Source organism: Lipotes vexillifer, unplaced genomic scaffold (genome assembly GCF_000442215.2).
Source record: "Lipotes vexillifer unplaced genomic scaffold, Lipotes_vexillifer_v1.1 scaffold298, whole genome shotgun sequence".
Lineage (NCBI taxonomy): Eukaryota > Metazoa > Chordata > Mammalia > Artiodactyla > Lipotidae > Lipotes > Lipotes vexillifer.
The window spans coordinates 218,580-246,371 of NW_006793272.1; the positions used below are offsets into that span (position 1 = coordinate 218,580).

At 38.4% G+C, this 27,792-nt stretch overlaps 1 protein-coding gene across 3 annotated transcripts in view; it reads right to left on the minus strand.

The window, feature by feature from the left end:
• AMMECR1 (AMMECR nuclear protein 1) overlaps positions 1-27,792 on the minus strand; it is a 226,322-nt gene that overhangs the window by 3,958 nt on the left and 194,572 nt on the right. For all 3 annotated transcript variants that reach the window (XM_007466293.1, XM_007466292.1, XM_007466294.1), the window contains 3 exons: positions 15,778-15,892; positions 2,207-2,297; positions 712-808 (listed from right to left, as the gene is read on the minus strand). In XM_007466293.1, coding sequence (XP_007466355.1) covers positions 712-808; positions 2,207-2,297; positions 15,778-15,892 — 303 coding nt within the window. The remainder of the gene's footprint in view (positions 1-711; positions 809-2,206; positions 2,298-15,777; positions 15,893-27,792) is intronic.

A 27,792-nucleotide genomic window follows, 5' to 3' on the forward strand; every position in this document is an offset into this window, starting at 1 on the left:
CCCTACTCTATGATCTCATATCATCTATCACATTCTGCTGTATATTAATAATTATGTTTGTACATGCCCTTCTATTCTCCTAGAATATGAACTCAGAGAGAGCAGCAATGCAGGCGTTTTCAAATTTGTAACTCCTCAGAGCTGAGAACAGTCCATTTTTAGACTATAGGCATTCAATGTGGTTTTGTGGAATTAAAAGAAATGGAAACAGCAACCCATTTTCCCAAAATGTTTGATATTTTCCTTTTTAAATAAGTACCTCTATGAGCCCATGCAGACATTCATTTAGCATTTGTCAATTGTGCTTTTCAGCAAGCCTTCTACCACTGCCAAAATTCTAAGGTGAAATTCAAATTTGAGGACTGCTTATCAGGATCCTGGGGTTCTGCTAAGCAATGTCAAAAGCTGGCCAATTTCTAATTCAGGCAACTTTCTTCAATAATGTAGTCTAAAGGCTCACAGGGCTTTCTTTAACAAAGCCAGAGTAAGCCCACAGAGCTACGATGCAAAGGATGGGCTCATACATCATATGGGCTTTACTGCCAAGCAGAGTTCACTGTATTCACCCTCAGTACAGCCCTGCCATTCATTTCCACTCTGTTTCAGAAAAGAGAAGCAAGTATAGTTAGAGAGACCAAAGAAACCAAAAGGTTATAGGTATACGCATCAAAACGTACTGGTCAGCCTTGCACTAGGAAATGCCTTCTGTACCTGGTCAGTTTTATGGTTTTCCTGAACTCATTAGTAATCGGAGCTTTGTATCCTCCTTTCCTCAGTAAGGAGTCTATGGTCTGAATATGGTCCCATCCTGTGGAGAGCAGACCAGATAAAATACCAGTCAAGCACATGTAACAAGCACTTTTGGTTAAATACAAAATGACTGTAGAGGTCAGCTATCACTGTCACCGACCCCTTTGGTCCTAAAAACAGTCACACAGAAAAGCTAAGATTTCATCCTGTACAGAAGAGGGACACCACGGCACACCTTAAATTCTAGCTAGCCCTGCTGGCTGGCAACACTGGCTTCTTTATCTCAACCGCATTCGAAGGCAAAGAGCCTAAGAGGCTGGCGGGCAGTAACTGCTCGGTCGTGTCTCGGTAACAAGCCACAAACACTGTACTCTCCTCTAACGGTGACATCTTTAAAAGGGAAGGAAAAGCCTCACTGAGCCAACTCAGTAGTACTTAGGACTCCCACACTAACTCATGGTAATCGCCATTGCTAACCGTATCTTCTGCAGGCTATCAAGTGCATCTGTGTGCAGCGTTCAAAGGCATTTTTATGGGTTCTGACACGGGATGCACACTCATACCCGAGGCCCTCAACCTCTTATGTATGTTTTACAGAGTCAGTGGAACTACAGAATTAAGAAATTTTCAAAAGCAACCCAAATAAATCTGCAGATAGCTGCTTTAAAGACTAAGGCTCTCATTTGGGGGTTTAATGATATTAAATTTTGTAGTTATATATCATATTTGTATGAAACAGATATGGAAAAACCAAATCACCAATGCTTTCTGATGAGAAGAAAAGCTCCATGAGATAAAGAAGAGGTATTCATTTCAACTAACATGAAACTATAATTCAGTAGTGGCTAGAAAGGACAAGATACTACAGAGTGAAACGTTATTTTGTGTTACCCTGGTAGTTCAGAAAGGTTTGTGCTATATCTGTAAAATCGAAAAACGTTTGTTGATTAGGAACACATAAAACACTAATAGTTCATGTATTCTCAATGCTCCTTTTCTTCATGGGACACTTACAATCTTAATAGTAGCAGAAGGAGTAATGGCAGCCACCTAAGAAGGAAACATTTGATACTGACAATGAACGGTGTGGCTGACGGTCAAACTAAAGGCTTGTTTATGCCACAAGGCTACAGCCCAGTGGAATATGGGAAAATGGCACTTAAAATTCATAGCAAACCATCGCCTAAAATAAAGCCCAACTTTTACAAATCTATGCTTTTTTTGAAAGTATACTTTTATATGTTTTTGCTGCCAAACTTCAGTGCAGAGATTCAACTTCTGTGTAATTCACCGATTTCATACAGACATTGCAGTGGCAGCGATGGAAGAGTCATTTCTTATAATCTGACAGTGATCGATTACCAGATATAACTGCAAGGTCAGATAGCGCCATTTCAATATGTATTATTTGTTTAAATTCTTCACTAGATCATATGAAATAAAGTACAACAGTGACCTTGCTCCTTTGCAACCTCCGGTAGGTAGGTGGCGGTGCGTTTTGATCCTTTTTCATTGATGAATTCTATTCTAATGCCATGTACACCCACCTGAAAGAAATTGGCAGTTTTATTAGTACAGTCTTCTTCACAGAAACAGAAAGAAAAAGTTATAATTTAACTTTCAGAGAATGCAGTTCTTCCTTTCCCCTTGCTTTTGGAAGGGCATATCTGTTTTCTCTTTCCGAAACACTGACTTTGAGGACTGAAGGCCATTATGATGGCCATGGAGACTTGAAAACACTGATTTTTGCATGTGCCCAGCATGCACCGGGCTATGCCATTCTGTTTGGAACCAGGACCACCATTCTGGGGCTGTGTGTAGAATACGACAATCGATGATGGCAAGAGTCCTGCCCCCACCCCCAAGTTGTGGCTCATGACAATAAGGAACTAGACCAAGGGAACCGACTTCAGAGAGATAGCAAGCAACCATCCTGCTTTCGGGGATAATCACCATTTCAGATTGAGTTTCAAAACTTCTGGGACTGCTGACTCTCTTCCCAAACTGTCTAGTCTCTTTGAAACCTTGAATTATATGTAGATAAACACAGATAAGACTGAAAAAAATCTAACAATCAGATCCTGCATCGTCACCCATTACGGCACTTCTAAAAAAATGTATTATGGCTTAAAGTGCGCAGGCGGCAAACCCTCACTGTATTATCTACAACACTGCTGCCAAATCCGAGAGCAATAAAGATTTTAAATGACTTTGGGGCAGGGCATTTTTACACAGTTTCTTATATACTAACCCAGAGACCACTATAACTTTATTATGTGAAAGACAAACTTTTGATGGTACCCTAAAAAAGGTGGTCTCCTAAGTAAGTGTGGGCAATTTCTTGCTAATGTTTTAAGAAAGTAATCTACTTTTTCTTTGATTAGCATTCAATCAAAAGGAATCTGTCCTTTCCCGTCATGTCTCACATAGAATACTGTATAGTGCTAAAGATCACAAAAAGTTCTTGTCTTCTTTATATACATTGATAACAAAAATGACATTTCAAAAGTATAACAACTCCATTCTGCTCTCCCAAATCTATGGTTGCTTTAGATCAAGGGTTCCCAGGTGGAGTTTAAGGTTGTCCAAGGTCCCGGAGGGAAGATGTTAAGACCAGGTAAACATTTTTACCAGAGAAAGGGGATTCTTTTCAGAGCAGGTGGCTATATCCATTCATCTGTACGGAGGTAAAGGTCTAGAAGAGGAAAAGGGGTCCATGAAAACTTCTTTTGTTTCTTCTGCGCTTAGCCTGAAATTTCCCAGTTTTTCAGGGAATCAGAAGTCCTCTGGAAAATCCATTTTATTTCTTCCCCAGGTCTTCACACATCCATCCACTAGAGTCTGCCAGATCTTATGAGTAGTTGATGTTTTTTTATTAAAGCCTATCTCTGTGGCTATTTCTTCTACCTAATATCAGTATTCTTATGAATATCCTTCTGCTGAAAATGCAATCAGGGCAGCTGTTTAAAAACTAACACAGTAAGGCCTCTCGTACCCTGTGGGAAATGACTACGGACAGCTGAGAAGAAATATGAGTGCTTAGCTATCAGGCATTTCCAGGATAAAGGACATCTACTAATCTCCCTAGTGCCTGACACGTTATGGAGACAATGACAAATTTGCAACAGTTTCTGTATACTGACTTTCTGATCAGTGACTTTGAAATTTTTTCCTTCAACAATATTAGATCCTTCATAATTTGTTTTTAAAAACATACGGCATAAATAATTTATGCTCCCATCATTCACTGAGGTGAATTCTGCAACTTCAACTCAATGTATCAAAAATCTGTCATGTTAAAATTGAAAAGAGTTTTGGTGTTTATTAAGGTGTCTCATCTAAACTGTGAGAGGAAGACTGTTTCCCTATCTGTGAGATGAGAATGTTAGACTCAATCAGTGCTGTTTAATTGGTATGGGGTCGGGGTGCGGGCTGCAAAGGTTATCAGAATTTCAGGTTTCCTACTTCAGCAAGTATAGTTTGTAAAAAGAATAACTCCCCAGGTGATCTTTATTCCGGGTTAACTAGATAACCTCTAATAATCAGTCTTGCTCCAACAAACTGTGGCTAAGTATTGGGGGAAAAAAAGTGATTTAGGCAAATTGGAGGTGATTTAGACATAAATCCTTTCTTCATAGGAGTACATTCTGTGCTATTCAACAAAAATGACAGACTTCTGAAGCCTAGTAATTTAAAAATGAAAAGAGGTTAAGACCAATTGCATGGTATGCAAATAATACCTTAATAAAGATATATGCATATGAAGAGGTTAAGACCAAACTGGAAGGACATGTTGACCAAAATAAAAATTACTCATGGATAAAATTGATTTACTGTTGTATTTTGAGAAGGCCCCACCATGAAATCTGACATGAAAAAAATTACCCAAATTCCCCCATTTTGAATTAGTACCACATTTACAATTTTTAATTCTTTTCTGTGTTCCTACAATTCTGAACAATCGAAAGCCCCTGTAAATTGCATTGTAGGTATGGTGATATTCAAGTGATTCCTTTGTGAGAAATAACTTATTTCATAGGTCAAAAATATACTCCACAGACATATAAAGCCAAAGCCAGAGTGACTCTTTTTTTTTTTCAACTAGTGGAATCAGGAGAATGGTAATAATGTTCTGAACAGAATCAAAGTATAATATAGCCTTTTGTCACCTGTTGAGCAACAGCATCTCGCTCCCAGAACCACAGACGCCACCAAGTAGTCATACTGCGCAATCAAAACAGGAGAGTGGAAAATGGCCTGCTGTGGAGACTGACCCAATCTGGCCAACTTGTGGAAATCACTGGCTTTGCAAATTAAGTCATCTCCACTGAAATGAGCACCAAAACTAATTCTGTACTGCTGGAGGGAGGCATCTGTCACAGCTGCAACTCCAAAATGGAACCCTCATGTATAATAATTGAATCCTCCCTTCAACAGACTGGAGAATCCTTCAGGCCAGCAGCATCCCAAGAGACAAAGGCTCTAGCTGCAATGATCAGCTAGATAAGAGATCAGCTAACCAGGGGTCTGGGATTCCTTGAGGCAAACTTGCTAGAAAACCCTATCGCAGTAACTTTCCATTTCTCAGGATGGATAAGGAGTTAGCATATGGGAAAACTATGTCACCAAACACCCCTAACCACCACTGCCCAAAGTACAGCCAGGTGAGCAAAAGCTGGAGACGTGCAAATCTAGCCTTATCGGGAGTCTTCAGGTCATTTTCAAAATTATTAGAAGGTCTGGGGAGAAAAATGCTTTCAAGGTCCATCAGCTGTGATAATGTCCTTTTAATCAAGACTGTACTTTTGCTAAGCAAAGCTATAAATCAACTTGAATGGTAGCAAATTAAATGTAGGACTTATAGATAAGAGGATATGGAATTAAACAGAGCTGTATCTGTGTGTGCTGTGAGCGAACATTAAGAGCAGTTCAACAGATTCCTATTTCATGTTAAAAAGAAAGCCATATTTATTCCGAACCTTTCCAAAGCAAGTGATTTTTATTAATGCTATTATACAATCTTTTGTTTTTAACATCACCCAGAATGATTAAATATCAAGATTAATGTTAGGACCCTAAAATATATCTCGATTATTCTGGAGTTGATTATTCAGTGTGGGGATTATGCATCCCCAACTCCCCCTGGCCTCGGCCTCATCCTCTTTCCTCTCTTGTCCATCTCTCTATTTGTTCACTGCTCTATCAGAGAGCATGTGGGCACAGGGAAAAGAGATACACGCAAATTAATCAATTTTGCTACATAGTAAAAAGGTTTGGTAGGAGAAGAGATTATAAATAATGGCTAAAATGAAGCTTCTAGACTGTCTGCAGATTTCATTTATCCTTGTCATCTGGCCCCTTGTTAGAAATGTGGCTTCATTTAAAACTATTACCCCCTAATGCAGTGATTCTCAACGCAGGAACATTAAAAATAAGTGTCCTCTCCTTCCTCATTATAATACATAGCCCATATTATGCTCTGCTCAATTGCACAAAGTTTAAAACACCCTAGCCTGTCTATAAGGCAAGTGTTAGTCCTATAATTCACTAGCAGCACTACAAAAGGGTCTCGCTTTTACTTGTGAGCCTAATCAGCAAGCCAACAATCTGGATATGCTGAAACATGAAAAAGTCATCTGACTAAAAGCATCAGTGAGTATAAAATGTGCTCTGGTTAAGTGGAGTAGGCTTCACGCAAGCCTTGGACCATTTGGGTCCCCAATTACCTACACGGTCCTGACCCTCAAAGCTAAATCTGCCCCTGATCACATCCTGGCCAATAAAACCAATTTACTTCCTCAGGTTCATCCTGTCTTAGCAATGTCACAGTTAGGCCCACTCGTCCCCATTTTCAGAACCAAATGTTGGGTTTCCCTGTAACGTTATGGCCATAGCTCACTCCACTGATTTTTAGTGGGTTCACCGTGAATAAAATAAAAAATATCAGGAGGTCAAAGTATCAAACGTTTGTCTGACATGGCTTTGTTGCTGATATCATTTGGCAAAATAGGCTTTGCAATTAACAAAGCAGCCAGTCGCTGGTCATTCATGTAAGACCGACCTGCCAGGTTCAGTATGCCAGTTCCATTGAATTGAAATGCAAGGACTCTGTTTCTAAGGAGAGGGCACCCCCTAACTTCTAGAGGCTGGCATCATAGGAGACACACATGCTCTCTCACAAAACAGCCTGTGGTACCATGGAGAGAAACAAACACTGCACTGGACAACCCATGGGTCTGACCCAGAGTCTGGTGTTTCTAATATTTGTAGGAGGACAAAGCCACAAGTGATATTTTTGCCTGAAAGCACAAAACCCATAACGCAGCACCTTCAACTCATTCACTCACAGCCCCACAGTACCTTTTGCCCCATCCCCAGCTCAGCCTTCTGCAGACTGACTCTTCCTCTTCCCAATGAAAGCAAATTCCACATAAAAGAAGAAAATACTCCAAACTTGGGTCTCCACCAAGAATAGTTCTTATTTGAGCAAGTAAAATTAGCATTTTCATCATAAAGGCTGATGACAATTTGCACAGATCCTAATGAAACACTTCCCCCAATCCTGATAATGTCGACTACACAAAAATAATGTCGACTACGTATCGATTGTCCAGATCTGCCCATCAAATCCTCAAAGTTGTGATTCCACATCGCTTTAATCCACCCATCAACTTCAGAAGTAAGTCTGAAGTTTTGAAAGTGCCCATCTGATTAACAATTAACAATGGTTAACAATTAACACTTCAGAATCTGGCCAAATAATAAATTTTAAAAACAGTGTTGCTGCAATTCAGGGTTTTTTTCTCAGTAATTTTTACTTTTGTAAACCTTAAAAATTATAAAAATGGATTTTTTTTGTTTACAAAAATAGTACGTGCATATTACCAAAAAAAAAAAAAATCCCTTTTGAAAAGTATAAAGGAGAAAATAAAGATGACATGTAATCCTAGTACCACCTAGAGACAACTCTTGCCTTCGTGACTTAAAAAATAATCTTCTCTTGAACCAAATGAGATGTCAACAAGGACTATATTGTTAGGCTGTTTTTATCCATTATCTGACCAGTTCCTGTAGCTGTACTTGCTTTCAAGTCTCCTTCAAGTGAGAAGCTCTTAAAAGCACAAGAAATACTACACAAATAAATCAAAAAGGGTAATTGACTGCAAAACCATCACTTGGGCACAAGTAACCTTTTCATATAGTCTACTATAAAAACTCCACTTCACCATCTACCTCAGCTGAGGTTTGTTTTTTTTCTTTTTCTTTTTCCCTGTTGTTATTTTGTGAAAACAACTGCAAAGGTCTCCTTGACCAAAATACATATAAGCTGCTCTTCTCTAAAATCCCTGCAAATCGGACACCTTTAGCTTAGAAATTAGTTTGGTCTCCATGGACCAATTCTTGGATTTTGCAGAGCTTACCAGAACACCAATTAGTGCCAATTTTGATTCATGTAGGAGATGTAGGAGACTTAGACATCTTGTCTATCAGGAACATAAGGCTGCCAATTTATTTCACAACAATCTGAAAACTTGTATTTTAACTAATATACGTGCAGCTCTAAAATACCTGGACTAGCTAATAATCACCCCCATGAACTCTGAAAGAATTAGTTTAAGATTTTAAAATAAAGCATGGCTAATGAAGAGGTGCTCTGAAAAGCTATGAAGCCAAACATGTTTATATATCATTTGCAGTGAAAGAAACTGTTCTTACTCTAAGGTTTTGCAGGGAACAAGAGACAGCTCAGAACGCAATTAAGGAAAAAAAAAAAACAAAACGCTATTCTCTGTAATGATTAATTATAATGAGCATTCCTTAAAAATTGAACAACCTGAAGCTTTCCAAGGAAAGTTCAGGCAACACAGGTGACCTTTAAATAAAAAGCCTGCTTTTTGTCAAAAGTTAGAAAAGTGCATTCCTGTCATTTTTTAAAAGGGAATGAGGAAGGGGGTGGCTTTACAGACAAGGAAACTAAAGTAATAAAATTCTCTTAAAACCTAGAGATGTGATTTAGTTTGCTTTTCAAAGGCTGAGGGAAAAACACCTCTTGCAAATGTACCCAATATAAAAATAATGTTTGCCTGATAAGAAACTGAGAAAAATCTTATACACATTACAACTGTACATTGAGTATCTGACTCAATACGGTGTCACTCAGTCTACAAAAGAGATTTGTTCCTAAAAAGTTCCATATGGGTTGAACTTATGTAAATGAATTAATCTTCAAGTCATGAGGAGGACAGTAAAGAAACCCTATGGTGTGTCCTTCTGCAAAGGAAAATATCTATTTGTAAGGCGAATAATCACTCCCTAATATGTTTGCTTAATTTAGATTCATACATATAATATTGACTTAGAGGATGATGCAGTAATATAATAGAAGCATATATGGTTTAGAATAGAGTATTTTTCTTCCTAAAGAAAGTCCTTTTGTGAAAAAGAAATCTAGAATGTAAAATTTTTAAAACTGGACTATCATTCACTTTGTTGCCTACATTTAAGTTGGCAATGGCCATTTTAAAAGTTAGGGGCCTCTTATGACTTCTAAGTGGCTAGCAGTGATTGGATTGATTCCCTGGAAGTAAAACGAAACAAGCCATTTTTAAAACGGGAGTCACAGCGTCACACTGTGTCAGCATCCAGAGAAACCTTAGGAATTATCTAGTCCAACTTCTCCAGCTTCCTCGTGAGGAAACGGAGATCCAGAAAGGTCACCAAGCTGGGTAGTGGCCGTTAGGAAGAGAACCCGAGTCCCCTCGTTCCCACAACTCGGTACTCTCTTTTTATCAAATGCCAGGGATACACACACAGAGTCAAACTGTACAGGAAAGAGTAGACTGGAATGCAACTACTAGGGAAAGGGGTGGAAGAGTTTATGGATTTGGGGGAAGAAGCAGGAAAACGTTCCCACCACCAAACAACACACTGGGAGGGAAGCAGGAAGCGACTGGAGGAGGCCTGAGAATGGACTTACAGCAGCCCATTTCACTAAGAGTATCGATAGCCAATGGAGATGGTTATGCATTAAATCACCTTCTAGAAGTCACTTTACTTTGTTCGGCTTGCTTCCTCACTAGGCTTCTGATACATTGAATTGTTGATTCACAGCAAATTCTTTCTAGATGGCCAGGAAGCGTGAAGCATTCCTTTCCCAAAGTTCCACAGCACTTGAAAAAACATTTAAAGTAGAGCATCAGGACAAAGACTAAATTATCATGATAGTGACATCTTATACAACAACCTCAAGGTCCCTGAGAAAACACTGTGAAAAACATTTTCTTGGATATATGAAGCCTATGTATTTTTTTTTTTTTTTTAAAAAGGCAGAAATCTTCAGTTAGAGGAGAAGCAAAACATAGTGTATATCACAGTTGGGAAAAAATAACCAAGGGTTGGGGGTTGACAGAACACGTACCACTAGAAGTCATTTCACTTGGTGACTTTGTGAGTCATGCTAATCATCTGTGTATGAATGGGAACGCTGTTTTCAGTGGAACATTAAGAGGAGCTAGAAAAAGGTAAACCTTTAAGTGGGGAGAGAGGGTGAAAAGAACATGAACTTCTAAAATATATGCGAGATAATGATGGCAGCTGATTTATTCATCTCATCTGTTTACTCATGAAGGTTGCTACAAAAGCGCCCTATTATTAACTGCAACTGACCACGTCAGAAATCAGCTGTGATCATTCAAGAGGTGTGCTTTCAAAGTGAAGTGCAGCTCTCTGAGTACCAGCAGTCCAGCAAGCTTGGGTGCTTTAGGGACAGAGTGAGACTAGGGGCTTGAGGTCTAGCTTTATAGTCTGGGGACAGAGTTTTGGCATCACATAAGGATCATGCTGGCCAGCCCCACCCAGCATGGGTTTATTCCATGTAAGTGTTGGGTGCTAAAACGGAACCGTCTGCCTTAGGACCACAAGTGACAGCTGTATACACAGGTGAGATCTCAGTGATTTGGGGAGCTAGATATAGCAAAAAGTACCTTATGGTTTGTGAAAATGTCAGTAATCTACTGAAATATGATCTGAAGGTCTACTTCAGAATACAAAAAAATATTTCTTCCTCATACCTTCAAAATGATCTGGTCTCTAAAGCAGAGATAAAAGATGCCTGACTACAGTTTCTAAAATATTTTGACGTCTGGCAGCAAATTGCTACATCGGTTCCCCACAGGATCACTGGTAGCATACTTGCTATACAAGTTCTTCTACAAACAAAAAGCTTATTCATTTATATCTCCCTGAAAATGAGCAGCTAGTAGATGATACACCTAGAATCATCCCATGAGTCAAACTCCAGGGATTGTGATGTCATTGGTTTTATCTTCTTTCAGATCTTTAAAAGGAAACATGGCTTCCAAACAGTGTAACTATACAAGTTCTAGGCTCTGTATCATTTTAGAGGACTCCAACATGCTGCATGAGCTTTTCTTTCTTTCTAAAGCGCCATGTCTGTCAGCCATGCTGCCATTCAGAATTAAGAGAGTGCTGTGGATTGAAGAACACAGAACAATGGTGATAAGTTTCTGTGTTCAAACACAAGGCAGATCACTTCAGATTTCTCCCTAGGGGAGCAATTTTCCTCATTTAACAATCACTTTAGTCTTGCAGGTAGATATTTCTACTTATCAGCAATGAATTTTTTTCCCCAGTTCAATCACTCCTCATTCTTCTCATGCCTACCAGGGCAATAAGTAGATCATGATGCGGGCAATGATAAGGGAGGGACCACTGTTCCAATTTGTCTTTACAGCCTTCTGTGGCTGGCTTTGTTGTTTTTAATGACTACCCAGGTTCCTTGAGAGGCTACCTACAGATACTCATTTTAAATGTATAATTACTACTTTGAGGAAATATAGCAGATGGAAGCATTACTGATCATTCTGTCAATTCAACAGTGACTTGAAATTAATTACATCCACTTGTGAAACCATTTATCAAACATTCTTCACATTATCAAATAGAAGCATTCTAGCCTCTAAGTCTGATGTAGATCCTATTTTCCTGCTAACTGCCATCATAAAATTAGAGACATGTTACCAGAAGACAGCTCCCAAACAGGCTGAGTTAAAAACCTTGGATGGAGAGTAACTGCCAGCCCTGTGGCAGTTCACTTGTCATTTGAAAATTAGGTGTCTATTACCACTGGTCACGTCCCTCATCCTCACGACCACAGGGATGTCTTTCTTGTTGCTGAAGTTACCTAACTCTACCCTTGGGGACTTCTAGACTTTGCCCTCTCCCTGCACTGATCTGGGCATTTTTGTCCCTTTAATTAGGAATTCTACTGCAGTAACACGCTGCACCAGTGGGGGGGTCAACTCCCAAACTGTACTTCCACCAGAAAAGCCCTATGTTAGAGGCTTCTGCTCATATAAAACATACTCATTACCAATCCCTGACTTAAAAATTCTCTATTGAAATTCTGTAATCATCTCCTGTTTCCCCCTCTGGCATAAACATATATAGCACCTTGCATTTCCGGTTAAAACGAGATACTTATGGTGAAAAGGATATTTCATTCTTGGAAGAAAAGGTGTACCTATTTGACAGTGTGAAATTTCTCAAAGTGAAACGTATACCTTCATAATACAGACTGACTCCTCGTAAAGGAAATCCACAATATAAATAATTAACTTATATACAAAGGTAAACCATAAACGAAGACTTCCCCATAGTCCTCTTTTTAATAGTGACTGTAAATTTAATATGATCTCAGTTACATAAACAAATATGCAGTTTTATTGATACAAAGACACAGAAAAAGAAGAGAAATAATTCCAAACTATTAACAGTGGTTATCTCAGAATGGTGTGACCGCAAAGGGCTTGCATTTCTTTCTTTATATTTTTTGAATTTTTAAAGTTTTCTTCTTCTTAGAATTACGACATTATTATGGACAGTAGGTTTAAATACATACATATATATGCATATGTTCCTTTTTATTGTGGTAAAATACACATAACATAAAATTTACCATTTTAACCACTTTAAAGTGTACAATTCAGTGGCATTAAGTACATTCACAACGTTATACAACCATCACTACTATCCAGTTCCAGAACACTGTCATCACCCCCAATGGAAACCCTGTACCCATTAAGCAGTCACTTCCCATTCACCCTGGCAACCACTCATCTGCTGTCTATCTTTTATGGATTTGCCTACTCTGGATATTTCATATAAATAGAATCATACAGTATGTGGCCTTTGTGTCTGGCTCTTTTCACTTAGCATAATGTTTTCAAGGCTCATTCCTGTTGTAGCATGTATCAGTACTTCATTTCTTTTTATGGCTGAATAATACTCAATCATATGGCTATAATGCATTTTGTTTATCCAGTCATCTGTTCATAGACATTTGGGTTGTTTCCACCGTTTGGCTATTGTGAATAGTTCTGTTACGAACATTCATGTATAAGTTTTTGTTTCAACATCTGTTTTCATTTCTTTGGGGTATATACCTAGGAGTGGAATGTTATCGACATATGCTTTTTTTTAAAATGTCTTTAATTCTACTTTGGCATTCTGTGTTTAAAGTAGCAATGCTTTTTCAGAATTATTAAGGATAACCCTAATAATATCATTCTTACAATAATACCATTCCATTTTCAATCACTGATTATGGTCCATTTTTTTTAAAGGCCAAATCACGTTCTTTTCAAAAATGTAATTTCCATCCTTATTCTTTGGGAACAAATTTCTTTTATGCTAAACACTTTAAACTATTATGAACTAACTGAAAAGGACAGTCTTTTCCTCTTAGCATAGCCATTCTAGCAGTACCTAAATCACTTTCAAATGCTTATATATTAAAAGTACAAAAATATATGTATTTTGTTGTTGTTGTTTCTTTAAAAGAAAAGCATCACTAAATAGACACCAATATTTAAACCTTAAGGGATGTATTAAATATACAATACCAAGTAGAAGCATACAGAATCTTCCAGAAATTCAAATGGTGATCAGAGAGGATAAATACACCCTCAAAGAGTACACAGTACCAATTCTTAGACGTTCTACCTCCCACCCTCCCAACAGAAAGATGATACGTCTCATGAACATAAAAGCCCAATAATATCAAGGTTCATTTTAGCTGTAGACAGTATTTGATGTGGGCTAAAGAAGATGATGGTGTGCTTACCCACACCTACTTAACAACTTTCCCCAGAACACATGCACACACACGTTTATGCGATAAACATTCATGTACATGTCACACGTGCACACTTATGCACACACGAATGCACGCCCTCCCCCCAGAACCATACTTCCAACTCAGTGGCTACAAGTAAGGGAAGAAGTGTTTTTGTAGCTCAATCATCCCTTAGGTCTCAGGCTTTTTCTGTTATTATCACTCCCATCCCCACCAATACACACACAGCACCCTGCAGTTCAGAAAGCAGAAATAAAATTCTAGCTGGAGAAGAGGGAGTAGTCCCCTTAAAACAGTCGAAGAACCACCCAAACTGTAATATGTGTTAATAAGTAAGGGATATGATTTGGGATCATTTAAAAATAAAGTACTAGGAATATTTCTATAATATCGGTGGACTTCTCTTTAAGAAAAATTCAAATAGGAACAATAAAACTTACAGAAAACAATCAGTTAGGAAATTTTAAGCCCATAAAAGATTTTACACACTCCAACTTCCCCAGGATCAACACTATCAACAAATTTTATTTTTTCCTTTAGAAAAGAATCTTAAGATGCTTTCGTATTCTAATAATGCTCCCAAAAAACCCTACCACAAAATGCAGAAAGGAACTCTTTCATCCTACTCTCTGCAGAATTTTTTTAAATAGCTCTGGCATAACAACAATGTTTATATCACAGAGATTTTTTTCAATGAAGATTACGAACTTTATAAATGTCTTTTTCTCTGTGTGGAAAAACTGAATCGCAATGGAGTAAGTTGTCCAAAGTCTCACAAGGAACGAGGGGAAAGCCAAAAATAAAATTAACTGTCAAGAAAGTGGTCTGTCCACAAAGCAAAATATCTCAGTTATCATGGGGGACAGTCATTCTAAAAAGGCAGTAGAATTAAACAAACATGTTATATCATGATGATACAGTCGTGTCATTTACGAGTATGTGTATGCACAAGAATGCCCTGTATATCACTGAATTCCCATTGTTTAATTCTTACAGCACTTACTTCTTCGTGATTGTGTATATACTCCTTTTCTCTGCTATTAGACTCTAAGATGTTTATGGCAGGGACCAAATTTTAACACTTTTGTACATGTAGCACATGCCCTGAATACAGTAAGCAGACAGGTAACATGGGTATGTTTGCGTGTAAAATTTCATAGACATACACTCAACTAACTCCCCCCCAACCACCAAAACAAACCATGGTGAGAACCTTTGAACTTCCTTAACAATTCAACCCCACATACTAACGAAGAACAAAAATATGATCAATATAGGCTACTCTGATAATCCCAACGCACAGAGACACCCTAGATATATATACCCTTACGTGTTAGTGTGTGTTAATACACAGATTAAGGTAGCCAAGAATGAATTAGCATGGTTTACCTGTAGTTAACCAACACCCTGTTATTATCCATGAGCTGACTTCCTCAAGTGATGTATTATCCTAACCCTTTTGCTCCTTGTTTCTGTGATGTATCCTCTGACTACCTTTACTGCTTGGTGGCAGTCACACCAGAGTGCATTGGAATGGAAATAAGAGGAGAAATAAATTCCAATCAGTCCTGCCTACTACTTGTTAACAGCTTTTATGAGGTGCTGCAGTGAAGTAATAGGATAAAAATGAAGAGCAAATTCAGTTTGGGGGATTAAAACAACACAGGGTACTTTGCCTTTAAAAAAAAAAAAAAAGGAAGAAAAACTCCTTTGCTTACAATCTCATTGATCAGCTGTGAGGTTTATCCAAGTTACTCTCCACCTCCATTACAATAGGAAATGGGCTGAAAGAGTTATTTCCTGGGCCTAATTTTTAAACAATTACTCAGGAGTTACCTTCATTTTTCTTTAAAAATTCTCTATAGCCTTACCTCCCAGTCCAAATAATCACAGACGTCTTCGAAGTTAGTGAGCAGAGACACTGAGCAGAACAGCCGCGGCAGCTCATCCCTTGTCATTGGGGGAAAACGGCTATCTTTAAGGGCGCTGTTGGAAACAAAGCAAATATTAAAGCAATCACTAGATATGGGAGTTCTTAGTTTCAAAGGCAGGCAATCATTTGAAAAAGGTATGAGATTAAAAAAAAAATCTCAGGTGAGAATGGTGCTCAAATCTTCAAATGTATTCACAGGCTCCAAAGATTTTAGAAGTCGTTATTTTTGTTCATTCAGTAGATTGTGTTTACTAGCCAATTCTGTGACCAATTCAGTTGTAAAGAGTGAATGATCAATTATATTTCCTGTACAGTTATTTCCTTATATGTTTCCCTGTTACTTGTAGAACCTGACAATGTTTTATTTTACTTTTGAGAAGAATAAAAACCAGAGTAGTGGAAACTTGTGGGAAGATTTCTGGATCTAGCACTGTTGGAAAAAATATATACATATCTCATGTTGTTAAAAAAAAAAAGGTTCATACTAGGTTGACCAGTTACCATAGAACAGCATCTAAAGAGTTCAAAAAAAGATAAAAATTTTATTTTCTTCAAGCAAAAGAAATCAAAGAAAATGAAAATAATCATGCAAATTACACACTAAAAATACAAGGATTTCAGTCCCCTATAAAGGATAATTCAAGATATGACTCAAAAATTGTGAAACTTCAGGAAATAGTGCTAAGCTTAGGAAATAAAATTATGATTAGGAGACCATTAATCACATCAGTGGATTTCTGAGTACATCAAGTCTGACTGGACCCTGTAATCAAGGGTAGTGTAACCACAGTGCCTAACTCTAGAAAAACCCAACTGTAAAGGACAAAAACGTTGGAAGATCGTAATTCTTCCTGCAACAGTAGGACAGAAAATACAAAGACACCCACACACCACACACACACACACACACACACACAGACACAGACACACACACACACACACACATACAGGCACTGTGTGTTCCTTGTACTTTTAAAAGAAACCACTTCCTGTTCAAGAAAACAAACACACCTCTGATTACACACTATATTAATGGTACTGCTGGCATTTGCGCTGTCGCTCTTCAAATGTCCTATAAAGCAGAGCCAGGCATAGAAAATGTTTTCACAGATTAATCCTTAAGAGGTTAAAAACTTAGAGCCTACAAACTGCTTGGGTCATAACAAAGTTCCATGACCTTCGGAAATAATTCCTTTTTCAGTGAGTTCCTCATTGTTGGATTTTCTTTTTTCCATCCCTTCCTTTGCATTCAGAAACTCACTCACTCTACTGTACAAATATACCCCAATGTTTGTAAGTATTTTCAATACATTTTGGTGTTCTTTCTATCCTGCTATACAGAGGAAAATGCTTACAGAAAGATAGAGATGTTATATATAAAGCATACATGTTTTCCCCCATTCGAGGAGCCAAGATTAACCAAGAAAATCAGGAAATCTGTGATAATTCATACTCTGAGAACAGCACTTCACTACTTTATAATTTAACAACATAAATTTCCTATGGCTTGGCTTCTTTTATTTTCCAACTGGCAAATAAAGTTTAAAAAAATATTTTCAAGTTCTCATTCAAAGCCAAGATAAAGACATATATGGTGTGTGTGTAACGTCCCCCCAGCCCCAGACCTGCCACAGGAGAGAAGTTCTAAAACACAGACCAGAAGAATCCCATGCATAAAAACCCAAAGGCCAATCACACTTTCAGTTTTCCTTGTGAAAAGCAAAAAAGGGGAAAAGAGCCTTATATGTTAGAATAACATAAAATATAATTTTTAGGGTGATAGATTTTTATTGTGGTAATATACATAACATAAAAATTACCGTTTTAACCATTTTTAAGTGTACATTTCTGTGGGATTAAATATATTCACATTGCTGTACAACCACCATCCCCAACCATCTCCAGAACGTTTTTTATCTTGCCCAACTGAAACACGGTACCCATTACACACCAGCTCCCCATTCCTCCCTCCTCCCAGCCCTTGGCAAAAATGCTGTAATTTAAATACACTTTTATAATTTCAAATAATTATAGTAATATAGTCGCAAATGTTTTTCATATATAACAGCTTTATTGACATATAATTCACATACCATAAAATTCACCCTTTTAATGTACACAATTCAATGGTTTTTAGTATATTCAGAATTGTACAATCATTACCCCATCCAATTTTAAAACATTTCATCACACCAAAAAGAAACCCTATACCCATTAGGAGTCAGTCCCTATTCTCCCCTCCCCCCAGCTCCTGGCAAGCACTAATCTCCTTTCTGTCTCTATGGATTTGCCTGTCCTGGACATTTTATGTAAGTGGAGTCATACAATATGTGGCCATTTGTGTCTGGCTTCTTTCACTTAGCATAATGTTTCTGAGATTTTATCCATGTTGTAGCATGTATCAGTACTTCATCCTTTTTTAATATATTTTTTTTGGTTTGATAAATTTGACATGTTACATTTTGTAAAAGTACATCATCTTTTTAATTACCCAATAATATTCAATTCTATGGATATATCACATTTTGTTATCCATTTATCTGTTGAAGGACATTTGAGTTATTTCCACTTTGGGGCTACTATGAATAATGCTGCTATGAACATTCATGTATGAGTTTTTGTGTTGACAATAATGTTTTCATTTCTCTTGGGTAGATACCTAGGAGTGGAATTGCTGGGTCATGTGGTAATTCTATGTTTAACTTTTTGAGGAACCATCAAACAGTTTCCCATAGTAGCTGTACCATTCTACATTCCCACCAGCAATGTACGAGGGTTCCAATTTCCCCACATCCTTGTCAACTCTTGTTATTGTCTTTTTTTTCTTGTCAAATCCTTTTTCTACACCTATTGAGAGAATCACCTGTTTTCCTTCATTCTATTAATAGGGTATATTACATTCCCTACATCCTTGCCAACACCTGTTACTGTCTGGTTTTTTCATTATAGTGCTAGGCCTCCTTTAATGAAAAGGTTTTTGTATCTAGCTCTAGCTTTTACCTTAAAAAAATACACATGTTGAAGTTGCCATGCAGTTAATTTCTCAACACTTTGAGACAAGTTATTATTTTGTTTATCTCCTAGCAAACCAGTGAAAGGTATATTTTAGCTCAGTGCAATTCAAACTATTATTTCAAATCAATGAAATTTTCAAGTACCTAAAACGTAACTGAGGATCAGGCTAGCAAGCTTTCCTCGTGATACGGAGCTGGTTGCTCAATCATTTGGGGCTTTTAAAAAAAAGAATGTTTAGAACAAAGAGTGAGTGGGAGAGGGCTAGTATGGCTAATAACATAAATACCAATCATGCCACGCCATACCAACACTCAAGTGTTTTAACTTCAAAACTCTGAAATAGTGAAGGTACATTAATCATGATGGAAACAGTCTGATTTTACAGAAACACTAATTCAAACAAGACTTTTAATTCTTGCGTTTTTCATCAACTCTAAGTAACTTTTCATTAAATTCATGAACACAGACAAATTCTAAAAGGCAGGAAGCCCTCAATATCTCTAAATGCAAATTCCTAGGGAAAAGAACTAGCAATGAAAGCCTAGCAAGGTTTTAAGGGATTATAAGAAAAAGATGAAAAATGTGGCTGGAGACTGACCTCAGAGCTGCTAGGCTGGTGTGGATGGCTGATAAACAAGAGGATTCAGCTTACCTCAGCCCCGTTCTCTTTAGTACATAGAATATGTAATGTGGAAGCTGAGCCTTTAGAGAGGCTATGCTGTCTGGAGTCGGGCAGTGACTTGCTCAAGGTGACCCAGCTAGTCAGTGACACAGGTAGGGGTACAACCCAGATTCTTTGACTCAAGTCCACAATTCTTTCTAGTATCTGTACCTTAGTTGCCACCTTTGACTGGATTATGGGGTTTTTTTTTTAATTTTAAAATGAAATGCTTGCTTTACTAGGCAATTCTGATCTCATACCTGCAGTGCCTCTGCCTAAAGAAGATAAATAATAATTTAATAGCATTCATTAGTAGCCAAAGGGTAGATGGAGCTAGACTTCCTGTCTACTGGAAATCTGCAGGAGCAAAAAGGACTTTAAAATATTAATATTGTCCATGGAAAGCATTTTATACCAAAGTAGTGTCTGCCAATTTAAATTCTAGGCAGTCTGAGGAACTGACAAAGAAAGAGATCTTGAAATAAACTCGTATGAAGTTCTCTTTGCTACAATAGGAAGCCATTTCCTAGTGTTTAAATATTGCTAGGAAAAAAAAGAACACTTATGTACAAAAACCTGCAGGCTGCTCCATCACCCATATGATGGATGGCTAAGGTTTAAACAACAGTTTAATTCAATACCAAATTCAAATATATTCAAATTCAAATTGGCATCCTCCCAAGAATATATTTCACCTAATTGAGAAGCAGCATTAACATCTGTCAAAGTTAATATCTAATGTTAAATAGCACTTTAATGAAAATGAACATTAAAAAAAGGAATTAGCTATCAAAGAATCAAAGGGTTTGTGACAGTACCTGGAAACTGAGGGAAAAAAAAGAACTGCTGAAAAGAGACAAAGCCTTAGATATTGTAAGGCTCATCACAAACAATATAGCATGCAACAGAAATTATTTAAGAATCTAGCCAGCTAGCCATTCACTCACTCATCCATTCATTCCTTTGCTTTCTAAAACACTGATGACCTTAATTGGTTGAACAGTGGAAAGTTACCAAACTGCCGAAGGGCTTCATAATTACAGGCAATCATTTTTCAGGACAAGGAAGTAATTAAAACCAAAATTAAAAATCCCTGTTTGGATAGGTGAAGAAAAGCAAATCAAGCATACATTAGTCTAAAATTAAGACCAAAAAAAAACCCCAAAACAGCTTTTTCACGAGGGGTTTCAATCATCTGGAAATTCTGCCATTCCTCATGTGACATGTCTGAATTCCAGGAACTTAGAATACCAGAATCCTAAGCCCAAATCTGAAAAGTTCTCTATATCCTCTCTTTCACATTAAGTAGCAATGTTAGCTTCTCACTGTTAAAAAAATAATAGACACAAAACAGAATGCAAAAAAGTTAAGTGACTGATCATCAAACCTAAGGGTAGAGAGGAGCAACAAAGGACATGGTCATGGTTAAGGAGGGAGGAAGGAAACCTTATTTTGGTGAGAGCTGTGACCCAAAAAAGGGAAATTTTCAATTGTAAGCCATATGTAAAGTGTTACTTAATTGGGAGATGTTTTTCCCCTTTAGAGTAATGAGTACAACCTACCTGCTGCTTGATGAACATTAACATTAAAATTTATTCATTGGAATATATATTTTTAAACATGATACGATGGGTAATTAACAGGGAATAGAGGAAAGAACTAAGGCATGGAACAAAAGGAAGAGAAAGTAGGAAGGTGGGAAAGAAAAAGAAAAAGGAAATATATGCAAGGAAAGATGGATAGGGAGAGAAAACAAGAAGCAGGAAAATGAAGTGGGAAGCAAAGAAACTTAAACAAACAGAGACACACAAAGGGGCAGAGAGAGAACACAAGGAAGGAAGAGTGGAAGGGTAAGAGGGAGAGGGAAATCCAGTGGGATGGGTGCTGGAGGTTTTCATATGTTATTTGGCTCCTATCCTGCAGGATTCCCTTAGGCTTTACAGTGTTATCACCTGTTGCCCTCCGATTGGCTTAAAGTTCTTGAATTGCTCTAATCTCGAATTCTTAAAAGCCTCTACTCTCTGAGATGGCTACAGCTGCCCACCAGGAGAGAAAAATACTCTGTGGGCTGCATGCTCTGATGACCAGAGCAATAGTGCCAAGAATCTGCCTCCTAGCCACAAGTTCCTCACCTTTAAATTAGGAGATGAGGTTGTGAATTTGATTTAGTGGAGTGGAACTACAACTGGAAAATACAAGATACATGGAGAAACATATGGCTAAATGTTTGGTGTATATGGCGGGTATTCCTCATCTCCCTCCATGTAGCATCCACATAATTCTTTCCCTGCAGAGTTTCTGGATTTACTTTGATACGGTTTTTAGAAACGAACTGCTAGAAACTGGTTTTTGTTTTAATTATTTTTCTGATGAAATCTTTTAAAATATATTCTACCAGAGTGTAATGGACATAATGACTCAGGTTCATCTTTAAGACTCAATATGACTTGGGTCATTCATTACTATATATATGGTATTGAAACAGTGCTCTCAATATAGTCTTGGCAATAAAAAAAAAAAATCTGTGGGTATGGAAAACAGATTAACAGTATGACCACCAGCAAGTTCCATCTTGGGAAATCTGAAAGCGTGAGATAATCTCTACTTTTAAGAGAATGTAACACAAAAATAACCTGTCATAGACTTTCAAGGTTTCTAAGGATCTTGTCTCTGTGTTCTCTAAGTTAGGATACTATAAAACTGAACTACCTCTCGAATTGGATTAAATGTAAATTTTATTGCCTTTCTCTTAGAATCTAGAGAAACTTCCACAACGCTGAACAAGTATTATTTCCCCAGGGTCATCAAAAGCACTTCTCCAAGGTGTAATAACTGTGACTTACTGCCAATAAATGTGGCTCCTAAAAATGAAAACTTGAAGTCATCATTAATACGTGAGGCTTATTTCACAGTCCTATAGAACACAGCAAAGGAGAATGGCTAAGAGCTTGGATTCTAGAGTCAGACATAACTACATTTGGATCCTGGCTCCACTGCACGCTAACCGTGTGACATCTGGGCAAGTCTCTTAACCTGTGCCAGCCTCCATGTCCTCACCTATAAAATGGGGATAATACTAGTACCTTCCTCACAGAGCTACTGTGGCAAGTGGACAAAATAATAATACCTGCAGAACTGCCTTACATACACCAGGTGCTCAATTAAGTAGCGGCTGTCAAAGAACTTTGGTCATCGGCATATTTGTTAAAGTTTATGCCCACAGGGCTGCCTCCATATCATGGTTCTGGTGAAAGGAATGGAGCCCCAGGACTAAGATTGACCCTTCAACCTTATGATGAGAAGGTCTAAGCAAGTTATCTGCTCTAGGAATTTACTCTGACCATCTCAAGGGGATAATGGCTACCCTTTCAGGTTCTGGTGTTTCTGAGAAGCCTTCATTTCATTTTCTTTCATTTTCAAAATATTTATTAAGGCTGTATGCCTTTTATTAAGTGAAGAGCCACAGAGGATATAAGAACAGATTACAAAATAATATATGAATATATGTAAAAGACTTCGACAGGAAGGCTGAGAGGAATGGTCAGACAAGGTTAGCGTCTTTCCTGGAAGGATCTGTTTTACACTCTCTGCTACTGGTTTACTTGTTACCAAGTGACCCAGAATTGCAGGTAAATTTACAGAAATTAAATGTATACACATTTTTTTTCTAGTAAGAAATCTACTACATCAAGCGAGGTACTTCATCAAGAATTTCCATTATCCTGCAGCCATGCATTCACATGTTGCTTTGTAATGTAACTCTTAGATTTCCTGAGCTAGGTTTTAAAAAATCTCCAGGGCAGGGATTGGCTTTTTACTTCCATACAAAAAAAAATGTTTACCAAGAGATGTAGTTCCCTGAACGGTACTCAATTTGTCTTCAATGGATTTAGGCATGTTATTCTCTATCCTACTGGTTATGCTCCAGCAAAATCCTTAGGAAAAACAAAACAAAAATACTCTGTAAGCAGCAGACAGAGAATGAGAGCTCAGAAGCTCCATGCTTTCCTCATCTAACCCAATGGTCTCCAAACTGTTGACTGAGCATTCTTATCAGTAGAAGTCTGAGCACACATCCTCAATATGTATATTTATTTATAAAATACATACATGTACTACTGTCACGTATAGCTCATATATCCAAAGCATAGTATAGACTTAGAATAAGCTTTGTTGTTAAAAAAAAAAAATACAGTGGGTATAAATACATATTTCAAATAATGTTCCTGATAATTTCCTTCTTATTTGGGGGCTGACATCTTGTCAGGTCTGATTAGATTATCTTCATTTTTACTTGATGACTTGGCCGACCAAGTTACAAAGTGACTTGCAGGAGAAGTGGCAGCTAGCTCCCCCTTTTTCTTGTCCTTGCCTTGTGCTTGTAGTATGACTATTATCATCACTCCATTGTTCCTTTGCAGGAATCTTCTTAAGCCACTTGTCCATCCTGAGTGGCTTTATCTAGCTTTAGCTAACCTATGCACAATGGTCAAATGGTTTAAGAAGATTCCTGCGAAGAAACCACAAGTTGAAAATAATACTACTTCAGTACTTTCTTATATTTTAGATAAAAAGGTCATAAATAGAATTTCTAATCTTTTCTTCCTGCCCCACAATGGATCATCTGGCTGCACCCCTCTTAGGAGACTGCTAATCTAAAGCTCTTAATCAAGTTCTAAGAAACTGGTCCTCCTAATATACTTAGACATGACACTATGAGCAAAAAGAGCTTTAAATACAAAAGAGCCAAGATCTATGGAGTGCCTGCCGTGAGCCAGGTGTTAGACATGTATTATCTTGTTGAGTCCTCAAAACAACCCCATTTTGTAGATGAGGAAACCGAGGTTCAGTGAGTTCAGCGAGATTAAGCAACTTGCCCAAGGTCACAAAAACAGGTAAGAGAGTTGGCATCTGAACTCTGGGCTGCCTGCCTCTATGGCCCATTCTCTTTTCACAGCAGCGCCTCTAGAATGTTAGCAAATCAACTTCAGTATATGCACATTCAGTCAGTTTTAAGGAATTCCCCCCCCCCCATTAATGCTTCTTCTCCTGGGGTTTAACTGGATGCTTTAGGTTATAAGTGTGGGCAAGTTCTGCAACGGAGATAAATGGTACTTTTTTAGCGAAAGTTTTGGCTTGTTTTTGTTCTCTTCTTTCTCCATTTTGATCTTGGTGACTCAGAGCTGCTGTCATTGAAAAACATCTGTTTTATCTAAATTTAATAAGCCCTATTAGTGGGACACTAAGCCTTCCCTTATTCTGAAGCCTTTCCACAATTTGAAATTTAATCTACTGGAAGTCATAACAGCGTTACCAAAGTACTAGTTTCGGACATATCTAGGCTGGCGGGCCTGTTTCTGATTTTTAACTTTGCTTTTCCAACGTGAATGAATAAGCCCTCTCATACTCACCACAAGAGTCACGCATTTTTTTTTCCTTCCCTCTTTCCATGGTAATCAAATCTATAAATTAAACTCTGTAAACTGCAAAACATATGGTGTCACTCTAACTTGTGTGCCGTGTGAAGGTGGCTTGGTCTTACCCACGGGTTTACTGTCGTTGCGTAAACTCTTGTCAGTCCTAGATGGTGCAGGCCTGCTGAGAGCTAGCATGCTGGTTCTTACTGTGGGGCCTGTCTCTGATTTTCTCAGATGTCTCTGACAGGGGACTAAAGGTAACAAAGAAAAAGGGTTAAGTCGGTCTTGAAGATGAGGTCCAAAATCAACTTATCAACTCGGTCCTGCTGAGGAAGGGGGAGCGAAGGACTCCAGTCCTCTCCACTGCCTCAACCGAGATGTTTTTCATCTTTATTTTCCTTCTCTTCTTCCCCTCCCCCACCTTCTGGATGTTTTCCTCCTTTTCTTCCTCTTCTTCCTCTACCAAGGAAAGGAAGAAAGAATTGTAAAATGTCACAAGAAGGAGATGAAAGAGAAGAACGGGGGTGCGGGGAGGGATGGGAACATTAAGTAAGGCAGCTGCCATTCGGTCAAGATGACCCATTCCATTCCGTACTGGTTTTAATGTTCTATTTCAGCCTTCGGGGAGTAGATGAGTGATGGTGCCAGAGGAAGGTACACAATCCGCTGCCTGTTTCTTTCTGGGGTTTATAGGATACCTTTGAAGAGCAGAAGGATGGGGGTTGGGATGAAAAGTCAAGGGCCTCACCCCCAGAAGCCTAGCTGCTTAACCACACAAGGTTACAGAATCAGTTTCTTTGATCTGTGTAATTTCCAACGACATATATCTCTACAATGAAGCATAACTGCACGCCTGTTTTTAAGGCCTCTGTAACTTTCCTTACATTTGTTTAAATGGAACTACCTTAATTTTTATCCCTGTGTGGTATCTTTGGGGGAAAGTTTCCTTTAAATCATTCATATCACCTTTGTTTTATATGATTCTTCATAGAATTTCTAAAGGGTCTTCACATCTTCTATCCTAGCTGACGCTCAAAACAGCCTCATAAAGTTGACAAGCTAATGCTACATTATATTAGAAACCATAATAGGTGTTCCTCCAAGAACAAGACCCCTATAGTCATAGAGTCACGAAATGTCAGAGCTACAAGCACTTAGAGACCATCTAGTCCACACCCTTCACTTGACATCTGGGGGAACTGGAGCAGAAAGTGATGTGCCCAAAGTCACACAGCTACTGAGTAGTGGAGTCGGGACTCATCTGCTGCATCTCCCGACTTCCCTTGTCCCCCGCCGCATCCACTCATCTTTCACATGTTTGTTGACCAACTCTGTCCTAATCCAGTAATACTCTACCAGGGATGTATGGAGTAGGAGGAAGAAAATGATGCCAAAGGCACCGGGTAACAGCTAGAACAATAAAGCAGTGAGCTTCCCAACACTGCCAGGCCCCTGGGACTTGCCAGCATGCTGAAGTCACGCAGAATCTACAAACTGAGCAGATAAGGGTGAGGGAGCAGCAGAGCGCAAATGCTGTGCTGTGAGGGCAGCGAACACAGTCATCACTACTGCCCTCCTCTGCGTTTCTAATCCATTCCCTCCTCACCTCTCTTTATAGTAGGTGTCGCTCTCTCCTTGTTGTGCTTTCCCCTTGTTCTTTTCGCCCTTGCAGTCCGGGCCATCCACTCTGGCCTGTCATTTCTCCCTAGCTGCTGAGCTACATAGAAGAATCGCACAACAGAAAAGTTATACATTTTTAAAATAAGGTATTTAATTCCCTTTTATCAAGCTCTCACAACTAGAGAATCTGTCCTTGTTGTAAATGCCACACTGTGTTCTGATTGTGTGCATATAAATATGTCAGACTATAAGCTCGTCAGGGCAAGGTAACCTCAATGCCCATTTTCCAGTAAATAGCACACCACCATGCATGGATCTGGCACAGGAGAAGTATGTCGTTCTTCATGTACTGCTAAAGCCCTCGGACTTTAATCCAACCTACCTTCCTGTCTCTTAACTTGGAACAGATTTTTACTTTATTCCTTTCAACAAATGTTTAAAGTGAGCCTGGTCGAAGAGAAAAGGATATTTTAATGCTTCATCTCTTGTTTGGTTTATATCTTGATAAATCTAATTTTCAGAGGCAAAGAAAAATTTCACATGTATAGTTTCCCATTCTATTACCATTAAAAAGTACTTAATTCTCCCATTGAAGAGGTCCTACTTTGATTTTGTTTCCATGAGACAAGCACATGGGGTAATGAAATATGTTGGAAAAGCTTCGCAATATGCTGCTGAAATAACAACAATTGCTGATTCTGTACTGCAGTACATATTAGGAAAACCACAATAGATACTAAAAGGAAACTGCATCATTTGGGGATGGAAAAAATGCAATGGATAAAAGCCATGCAATTTAAATTACAGTCATGTGACAATAGCTCTGTCCCCCACAGCAGCAAAACTTGCAGTGAATAAGTGGCAGTCCTAATGATTACTGATGGAAGAGAATATCTATGACCGTGAACTAATTAATGCAGCAAATATTTATTGAGTGCTTGCTACATGCCAAGTACGAGTCTACACATAGGGGCATAGTCTGTTCAACTGCAGTCCTGTGGAACACCTTCCCTCACAGAAGTTTCACTATGGTGGTAACTGGTGTTTTGAGTCTTTAGTTAGATTACCGTGCATTCACAGTGCAGCACAGTTTGGCGACATTTTTCAATCTAGAACTCAGAGACTGCTATAAATAGATAATAATCTACTTCCATGATAGAGTTACAGAGTTGCTTTGACCTCACAGGCCTTCCCTCCCCCCCCCCCCCCCCCCCCCCCCCCCCCCCCCCCCCCCAGACCC